General features: G+C 35.7%; 1 protein-coding gene across 1 annotated transcript; it reads left to right on the top strand.

Annotated features, from left to right (window-relative positions):
- The first annotated feature begins 4452 nt into the window (after window positions 1-4452).
- LOC141388620 (host cell factor-like) lies at window positions 4453-9283 on the top strand. Its single transcript, XM_073958636.1, has one exon. It carries the CDS (start codon window positions 5093-5095, stop codon window positions 8474-8476), a length of 3384 nt encoding a protein of 1127 aa, XP_073814737.1. The 5' UTR covers window positions 4453-5092; the 3' UTR covers window positions 8477-9283.
- The last annotated feature ends 1735 nt before the right edge of the window (window positions 9284-11018 follow it).

Here is an 11018-nt window from a genome sequence, read left to right as displayed (position 1 = left end):
CACAGGACCAACATTTTTTTAAGTATTTCGTTTTTTGGATATTGGGTACGGGCTTTGGTGAAATTGAAAACCGAATATTTTTGACACTAACTGTACATCGAACATAGAAATAAATATATAAAATGTCGTATGGAATTTGACACTAATGGCTGTTTTACACGATATGTTATTTTACATATGTATTGTCACTTTGTGTATACATGTTGTATATAAAAAGTGACAACTCATATGTAAAAAACATATCGTGTAAAGTACCCATAACATTACATCCCAGTTCAGTCAACTGGGTATTGCTGTTATGGGTTGTTTACACCATCTATCAATGTCGTGTGAGATGTCAAATTTTCTACCTGCGAATGTTGTACACATAGTGTGACCACTATGAAAATTTTCATCTATCAAAATGATTTGGCAACTCATATGTAAATTTTTCATTTAGGGAGCGCTCTATTTGATACGGCATTCTTGTATGTAAACATAAATTTATCAGCTGTTTTCTGGCATTCTCAAAAAAAAAAAAAAAGAATAAAATCTTTTAAAAAAGAAAATGGAAAGTTATGTATATTTAAATATTTAGAAAAGTAAAGAAAGAGTGTTTATACTGTAATTTTCAGATCGATTGGTCGAAAGAAGCAGTCTTGGAAATGATTGCTTTGTGGAAAAAACATAAATGCCTCTATAAAGGGCTGTTTACACCATCTTTCAATGTCATATGAGCTGTCATTTCTTTCACCCATTCGACATTCTCTATGTTTGTCAAAATTGACGTCATCCATACAACTTTCAATTTGTGCGTTCATACCTACAAGTGTTTTTTTCGTATGACATAACCTATAAATATAAAAACAGCTGTTTTTGTCATTGTTTACATTTATTGTTGAGTTGCAAATTTGCGCAAATTTTAATTTTGGTTGAAGGAAAATGAATATCTAGCATGTTTGTTGTGGTATAATAGGCTTTTGGGGTTATAGAGGCATTTATGTTTTTGGCACAAAGCAATCATTTCCTAGACTGCTTCTTTCGACCAATCGATCTGAAAATAACATTATAAACACCATTTATTTACTTTTCTAAATATTTAAATATACATAACTCTCCATTTTATTTTTTAAAAGATTTTGTTTTTCAATTTTTTTTTTTTTTTTTTTGAGAATGCCAGAAAACACCTGATTAATTTGTGTTTACATACGAGAATGCCGTATCAAATAGAGCGCCCCCTAAATGAAAAATTGACATATGAGTTGCCAAATCATTTTGATAGATGAAAATTTTCATAGTGGTCACACTATGTGTACAACATTCGCAGGTAGAAAATTTGACATCTCATACGACATTGATAGATGGTGTAAACAGCCCTTAACCCCAAAACCTATTCTACCACAACAAACATGCTAGATATTCATTTTCCTTTAACCAAAATTAAAATTTGCGCAAATTTGCAACTCAACAATAAATGTAAACAATGACAAAAAAGGTGTTTTTATATTTATAGGTTATGTCATACGAAAATAACACTTGTAGGTATGAACGCACAAATTGAAAGTTATATGCATGGTACAATAACAGCCAGTTTCTGTATATCGAAAGAAGAATGTGTGCGAATGAAACACGACCAAACTTAAGTTTTCGAAATAATTTTAACTTTGCCTTTGCTTCAAAACAAACAAAAAATGAAAAACACACAAGAGTTTGGACGTGTTTCATTCGCACACATTGTTCTTTCGACATACAGAAACTGGCTGTAATTCTTAGGTAGGCCACAGCTAACAGCTGATTACAATTTTTTTTTTGTTATGGCTTAATCTGTCAAAACCGTGTTGACATGCAGAGTTGATATTTATTATTGATCAAAAAATTCAACTCTGTTTTGTTTTCATTTCAACATTTCGTTCTTCTTCTTCTTTGTTTACTCATCCGTTATCATTCATCAAAACAATTTTGACGTTTTACGCCATAGCGACAGGGTTGTATTTTTTTGGCGATTCTCATACCTGGCCTACCTATGAATTATTGTACCATGGTTATATGGATGACGTCAATTTTGACAAACATAGAGAATGTCGAATGGGTGAAAGAAATGACAGCTCATATGACATTGATAGATGGTGTAAACAGCCCTTTACCTTTTCTTGTTCTACCATGGGACTTGGAAGAGGTTACATATCATTGATATGAAGAAGTCTTAACGGGAAATAGTTTTTTTTTTTAATGATATATTTTTTTCCTCAAAAAATATATATCCCTATTATACATCGAAAATAGAAATAAAAACATGGTATATGTAAAGAGGTAGATTTAAATGAAAAAAATCTATGGAACCCTTGTTTTTCTTGAATTCCTAAAACTTCAAAATAAAAGCAACAATTGGGTTTGTTTACAATGCATTTTTTGAGCATTTTATGAAAAACGCGAAAAATGAATGAAGAGTTAAGTTTTCTCCACATAATCGAATTGTGAATATTATAAACTGATTGTTTCAATGCAAATCTCACCAATTTCTTCCATACAAATGTCTAAAAACAATTTATAAAAATCATTGAATTCGATTGTTTTTAAAATTATTTGGCATAAATTTCAAACAACACACACACATACACAGTTTGTTTATATTGTTTTGAAGTTTTAGGCATACTCGAATGAAAAAAATTTAAATTGACATAAAGCTTTGGCTAACCTTTCTTATTAAACCATGAATAAAAATATAAAATGTCGGCACATACGGTCCGTTGAGCGTCGCGTTACAACAACCACATGAAAAATTCAAGAACAAACTTGGCATCACTTACACTTTTTTCATGTGGTTTTTGTTTTTAGCGCGTGACGCGACGCACGAAACCGCTGTACATTGTTTTCTGTGTTTGCGATGTTGCCATTACCTATGATTCATTTCAAGAAACTCGCTATTGTGACCAAGGACTTTGTACAGAACCTGCAAGAATCTAGTACTTTTGAATTTTTTGTCAAATTTATAAAGAAAAAAATTGTCATAATTTATCTTCGTTATATAAACAAAATTATTCGATTTTTTCTGACATCATCCATACGTTTTTATTTAAGAAGCTAGCACAGTTTATTGTTTTCCGTCCGACATGTTGGTAGCATTGACTCTTTGACATATAAACGTCAGTGATTTCTGTAGTACATACAACATAAACTACATAAACTGGACTTTATCTGTGTGCTACACACACACACAACATTCAATATGGCGTCAGCAAGTGTAGAAAGGCGAGGCTAAAATTCGTATTGACAATGTACCATGATAAACATCACTGACATCTACAACTGTGAAATGGTAGTATATTTTTGGATGCTTTTACACTATCCATTTCTAATGAGATTATAGGAAATCGTTTCTTTTTTATAAATAACAAGATAATTGAGATCATTTTGGCATTTATTAAAATGTAATAATCATTATAAATATGTAATTAAATCATTTTATTATTAGGAATAAGAATCTACTATGTTTTGCTGTTTTTTTATAGCATAAAGGAAAATATGCTATCGTAGTAAAAATTCTAAATTTAGAAATAAGAAATAAGTGTTCAAATATAAAGTGTCAAATCTCATTGTAACACAATTATTTGGGTTGTAATTTCACCAACAATTTAAAGAAAATTTTGACATAACATAAATATTCAACATTTGTCGACGCCACTAGGTATTGTGTCCAATAAAGAAAAGCTCATTGTTCAAATAAAACAGGACGTATAAAGTTAAATATATTATTTCCAAATATTTAAAAAATTAAAATTGTAAGTATGTATGGACGATTTCGTCGTTTTTGCCGTATTTCAAACATCTTTAGTTTGGGTCTCTGACTAGTCAACATCATCTGTTGATATATGTACATATGTATTGCTTTTTGTAATTTGTGAATTTTCTTATAATATTAGAGTTGCATAGATGATTCATTAATTGACTTTTTTAAGATTTTGTGTAGTAAATGTGTTGTGGTTTCTGGAACTGTACTTGGTCCTATGGACAAGGTTCTCAGTTATGGATATAAATAAATTAAAATTAAAGCCGGGGCATAAATTTGATGCATACTACATGACCCTGATGTTGTAAATCTTATGCAAAACTTTTAACAACAAAAAATAAAGGGATTTTTTCAATGAAAATTATACAAATAAACATTTAAAAAAGTGTGATAGTGTAAACCAGCCTCTGCATACAGTTGATTAAGCTAACAGAGTTGAGTTTTTATTACTTTTAATCAAAATAGTTTTGTTATATAATTTATAGTATTTATATTCAAAGAACAAACAGTATTGAACAACAAAGTTGGAAAACTTTTGTAAAAACACACTAAACAAATCATTGAAAGCCCAAAATACGACAAGATTCTAGTAATATTTATTACAACTGTGAAAAGAAAGAAAATTCCAATAATGGTTGCCTCTATAGACATTCGCATACACGAACAATTTGACAGTCGGACATACGACGACGATAGATAGGTACAGCAAATCTGTGATGTCAATATTTTGAAAGTGAGAAAATCGTATCTTTGCAGTTGAATAAAATCTACATTGTTTAAGAAACTACAGATAGAAAATATAACTTAAAATTGTAATAAAATTGCAATTGAAAAATTAAAGCAGTAATTTAATATAATTTTGGCTTTGTGACATTAGAATTTCAATTAAAAAAGTGTTAACATTATTAAGAGAAAATCGAAAATTATGTTTAATATTTCATCTGCCCTGCATGGAATGAATGATAAAATCGCAAATTATAACAAAATTTGGAGTCGAACTACAACCCAACAAATTCGACTATTTCACATTCTCGAAGTGTTAAAAATCTATTAAATCAAAATTTTCAATAACTTGCTGTGAAATTTGGGCAACTTTCGCAAAAAGGACAACAAAAACGAGCAGACGCTTTTTATCAATTGTGTGAATGGCAAAAACTACGCCAATTGGTATCGATAATTACCGGCAAAAGTTAACAACACTGTTGTAAACACAGTTTAGAGTGTAATAATAACAACAGATACAGCAATCTCTCTATTAGCTGAAATTGGTAAAAATTCATGGACTATTAGCGAATTAGGCCGCTATCAAGAAAAGAAAGTGAAAAGATGCTAGAAGAGACAGGTAATAAATATACAACTGACGATAACAGTGTGGACAACCAGGGCGCCTGGCAGCAGAAGTATTCCTGGCGACGGGTATTGAATACAACAGGACCACAACCCCGACCACGTCATGGCCACCGTGCAATCAATATTAAGGAGCTGATGGTTGTATTCGGCGGAGGTAATGAAGGTATTGTGGACGAACTCCATGTCTATAATACCATCACCAATCAGTGGTTTGTACCGGCCATGAAGGGAGATGTTCCGCCTGGATGTGCTGCCTATGGATTTGTGTGCGATGGCACTCGTATGTTCATCTTTGGGGGCATGATCGAGTATGGCAAATATTCTAATGAATTGCACGAACTACAGGCAACAAAGTGGGAGTGGCGAAAAATGCAACCAGATCCTCCAGACAATGATATGCCACCGTGTCCTCGCTTGGGTCATAGTTTTACACTGGTTGGTGAGCGCATTTTCCTATTTGGTGGTTTGGCCAATGAATCGGATGACCCCAAAAATAATATCCCCAAGTATTTGAATGACTTGTATATTCTCGAAACAAGAGCTGCCCACAGTTACAATGGAAAGTGGATTGTACCCAAGACATATGGCGACAATCCTCCACCCAGAGAGTCTCACACCGGTGTCTCGTTTACATGTAAAAATTCCGGAAAGCTGTACTTACTAATATATGGTGGTATGAGTGGTTGTCGTTTGGGTGATTTATGGCTATTGGATATTGACTCTATGACCTGGTCAAAGCCCCAAACACGAGGAAGAGCTCCACTTCCACGCTCTTTGCACAGCGCTACCATGATCAACAATAAGATGTACGTCTTTGGTGGTTGGGTTCCCCTGGTGGCAGATGATTCCAAGACCACCATCGAAAGGGAATGGAAATGCACAAACACCTTGGCCGTTCTGAACTTGGATACCCTGACATGGCAGAATATCAACATGGAAGCAGCCGAGGATAATGTTCCTCGAGCCCGTGCCGGTCATTGCGCGATTGGCATCCACAGTCGTCTGTATGTATGGTCTGGCCGAGATGGTTATCGCAAGGCATGGAATAACCAGGTTTGTTGCAAAGATCTATGGTATCTTGATGTAGATCGACCCCTGTATGCCGTAAAGGTGGCCTTGGTAAGGGCATCTACACATGCGCTGGAAATTTGTTGGCAAGCAACCACATTTGCCTCAGCCTATGAATTGCAAATCCAGAAAATTGAGCCGATACCAGTTCCAGCCAAGCAAACACCACCACAGTCTACTGCACCGATGCCATTTAGCAGTAACACAACGCCATCATCTATGATGGCCAATGGCAGTTCGGCAACCGCAGTTTCAGCAAATACTCCCAGCACGGTTCAGTCAACGACGAAGTTTCATAAAATTCAAATACCAACAACGGTATCTATTATTCCTGCAGGGGCCGCTACAGCCACAGGTCCACTTACTACAAATGCCACTGCTGGCGCCACAGTCGTTGCTTCATCTTCTCCGGGCATAAATAGTATGGTTGGCGGTTATCAGTCCACTATGGCAACTAAAATACAGAATACAGCAGCTAGTATAGGAGCGGTGGGTCAAACGGCTGTTAGTCAGACAACAACTAGCTCAACAAATTTTGTTGGACGACCACAATTAGATTCAACAGGTACTACCGTTTCCCAATATATCAAGCAGGCAACCAGTACTGCAGCCGGTAATGCATCGGTGGCAGTAACAGCCACAACAGTTGTTGCAGGAAATCTGAACCAGGCTCAAAGTGCTGGAATGCACACCGGAACATCTAATGTGACAACTATTCTGCAAAAAATTCGACCAACAGCTGTTGTCTCGCGAACCACTACCACAGTTACGAATGCTGTCAATTCCATTGTCTCGCCAGTTAGTTCTTCACAAATGGTTCTTACGGCTGCTGGTGCAACATCTGGCACAGCCGTGGCGGGAGCAGGAGCGGCGACGGGTACCAATATACGTGTGGTCACATCAGTTCAGTCGGGGGCAGTGCCAGTCAACACAACTAACTCTACAGTACGTCTAGTTACATCTGGATCAAGTGGACTGCGACTGGCCACTCAAACAGGTGCCACTGTTCCCACATCTGCAGTTACGCAATTGTCCGCCGTAAATCAACTCAGCGGCAATCAAGTGGTTGCGGCCGCTGGCACAGCTGGTGGTACAACCTCAACCACCATTGGAGGCAAACAATATATCATACAGAAACCGCTAACACTGAACTCCAATGTACAATTTCAGCTGGTTAAAACCAGCAGTGGAGGTGTCGCTGTACAAACATTTCCCAAAATCAATATTAATATGGCTAAAGGTGCCGGCATACAGTCTTCGACCGGGGCAACATTAACCAATGCCTCGCAGCCTAAGCAGACGCAGTTTATTTTCAGCGGTAATGTCAGTGGTGCCACAGCCAGTGGACAACAGAAACAAATTATGCCCGGAAATGTTGTCAAATTGGTATCGCCTCATACGCTTAGTGGTAGTAACGTTATAATGAAGAACTCCAATATACTGCAAGTTAGCAAAATGCCCTCAAGTGTATCGGGAAAATCGGCATTTGTAATCACCAACAAACAGGGCCAACAGTTGACAAATCAACAAATAATCATTGTTACCACAGGTACGGGTATAAGAGCCATACCCTCAGGAAGTGTTGTCACCAATGCTTCGTCTTCCAATATGGTATCGGTTGTGGACACAATGACTACCACCGTACCGACGGCAACCATAGCAAGAAATGTAATAAGTACACCAGGCGGCGTCAAAATGATACACAATGTTGCAACAAGTTCAGTCAGGCCAATAACTATAACATCACAAACAGGCACGGGGGCAGGACAACTTCATCAGAAAACCATAACACTTGGCGGCAAAGCTGTCACCGTTCAAATGCCTTCGAACCCCTCCAATCTGTCGGCCGTAACAAAGACCGTAACAATTGTCGCCTCCAATAGCGGACTCTCAAAGACACACAATCAAATTGTTACTGCTGGAAATTCGTCTGGGGCTACCAGTAAACTAGTTGTGGTACCCACAAACTCTAATCAGGCAGCATCAATGAAAGGCTTCGTCAATATATTTAATGCCAGCAATACACTGCAACGTACTATAACCTTGTCGTCGAAGGGTAATGTCCAGCAGCAGCAGCCGGTTCAACAACAAACCATTTCTGCGGCCAATTTAAATATGTCTGGTACTGAAGCTGTATCTGATAATATTGGTGATCAAGATTCCAATGGTGGCGATACAATGGATGATATTATTGAGCAGTTGGATGGTGCTTCTGAATTATTAACTCAACTCAACAACGACAATGAACACGGCGATGCTGCAGACAGCATTTCCATGTCCTTTGGAGTCTAGCGGGATTAAGAGCTGCCAAGACATCAACACGAGCAACAAATTTCAATGTTATCCCTGGAATACTGACACCACAGCCCATCATCATACACAGACAGACATAGTAGTAGTTTCAAGCTTCAACTAAACGAAAAATTTGATAACATGCATATTGACAAAAACAAACAAGTATAATTCTTGAGAGTTAAAATAGTCTTGTAATTTAACGAAATTTTATTGAATATAAACTTATAAATAGATACATACATATAAAATAATAATAATAATAATAATAACTTAGCACTGCTGTTTGAAACAACAACATAAATCGTATCGATAGAATAATAATACTTATTAATTCTTAAAACAAGCATATTAATACACACACACTACACTCTATATACCTACTATATTATATACATACATATATTATACTTTTTGTCATTTCAATTATTAAGGAATCTTACAAGAAACCATTTAGATAAGCATAGTCTTTGGGGAAACGTATGTTGTGCTTACATACTATGTATTATGTACATATTATGTTACCACACACACACAAACACAAAACGAAAGTCGTTAAATAAAAATTGTTTTAACAAAAATTAAAAAAAAAATTTGCATTGACTTTAAAAAGTACATATTTATGCGTAGGAGGACTATTGGCTACCAAATGGTCGTTTCTCTAACATATAAACTAACACATACACACAGATTTTTTTAATTTTGAAATAAGCGTTTTGTTGTCGCATATATTTCATTTAATTGTTTTAAGTTATTTTAGAATTAAAACTGCATTGGAAATAAACGAAAAATCATAAATTTGTAAAATTGATGTTTTCATTAAGAGTTAAAAAGTGGTTAATTTCTCTAATTACAGATGAGAACTTATGGGCCGATTCCGTACAGCGAGGCGAGTCATGTCGCGTCGTCTATCGTCTCTGCGACAAAATTTAAAAAATGCACTACGTACAGCGATAGAAGATAATCGTCGATAACAAGTTATTTTTATTTTTTTTTATTTTATTTTTATTCGTTAGTAGAAATGTATGGCGACAGCTAATTTGTTGTCGCCGGTAAATGAACATTTCGGCGACAAAATTTGAGGACGTCAGGCGATATTGCCATACGGAATCGAAAAATTGCATTTGGCAACGCGACACGACTCGCTGTACGGAATCGGCCCATTAACTTCAACACCAGATAATGATATTGGCCTAACATGTGGGAAGAGTTCACATATAAGAATAACAAAAACTAGATAGTAATCCACTTTTAGGAAACATATTTCATATAACTGCAAACATTCCGGAAGGGACAAAGATGGTTAGCCTACAGCAGGATATACAATATCATTCCAGCTGTTCGTATATTAAATGTCAAACCCCTCTGTATTAAACTGTTTATACCCTCACCATAGTATGGAGGGTATATTGAATTTGTTTTTCCGTTTTTAACGCATTGAGATAATCAGTTGTGACACTGTAAAGTATATGGGGGTTATTCTGAACAAAAATACTCCACGAGTTTCGTCTTTCCTCCGTTTCAACGTTCAGAATAATAATAATATTCTTTATCAGCATAAAATTCTGAGTTTGGAAGCATCCACAAAAATTGAGATAGGACACTGCAACTTTGGAAAGATGCGTCTTTTTCAGACCGAATTAGTTATTTCGTATTAAGGGTTCCTTGTGATCTGAAAAATTGTGGACATGGGTCCTTGTTTTGGAATAGCCCCCATATAATCCTACGGCCCGATTTCAGGTGGCCTATTCTGTAACTTTTTAACAACTTTACTCATTATTTATTTTACAACAATTCCATTTGTTTGTTTTGTAGTTGTTAAAAACACTGTAAAAACAAAAAAATTAACAACTTTTTATTCGATAAAAGTTACAGAATAGGCCTACCGTCATTTAGACATATATTGGCATTTAAGGTTCCTAGTGACCAGAAAACTTGTTTACCAAAAATTGTGAACGTAGGTCCATGTTTCTGTATAGCCCCCATATAACGGTACAGCGCGACTTCAGGTATCTTGACGTTTTTTGCTATATTTTCAGACCGAATTAGCTATAATTGGGCATAATTTAGGGATCCTTAACAAGGTTCCATGTTTTGGTATTGCCCCCATATATCCGTACAGCCCGATTTCAGTATGGAAATTCTTGGTCTGTTCCAGTACTGCAAGAATCTACTAATTTTTACTATTTTTTCCGATAACATAAAGGAAAAAATGTTATCGTAGTAAAAAATAGTAGCTTCTTGCAGGTTCTGGAACAGAGCATCTGTAACTTTTATCGATTAAAAAGTTGTTAACAAACAAATGAAATTGTTGTAGAATAAAGAATGGGTAAAGTTGTTACAGGTCAACCGATTTCATGTAGGCAAGTTGTGGACATATGTATGTAGGTGACCCACGTTTAAGGTATTTGGATGCCATTTGGCTTTTTGGGTTCAAAAACTTATCCACCAAATATTTCGGGCAGTGGTCCACGTTTTGGTATAGCTCCATATGCCGGTACCGCCGTTTTGTTTTTTTTTTAAGTTTTTTATTTATTTTATT

The sequence above is a fragment of the Musca autumnalis genome, unplaced genomic scaffold (assembly GCF_047663935.1).
Source record: "Musca autumnalis isolate F117 unplaced genomic scaffold, ASM4766393v1 scaffold_1, whole genome shotgun sequence".
NCBI lineage: Eukaryota > Metazoa > Arthropoda > Insecta > Diptera > Muscidae > Musca > Musca autumnalis.
This window is presented reverse-complemented; position numbering and strand designations above follow the sequence as displayed.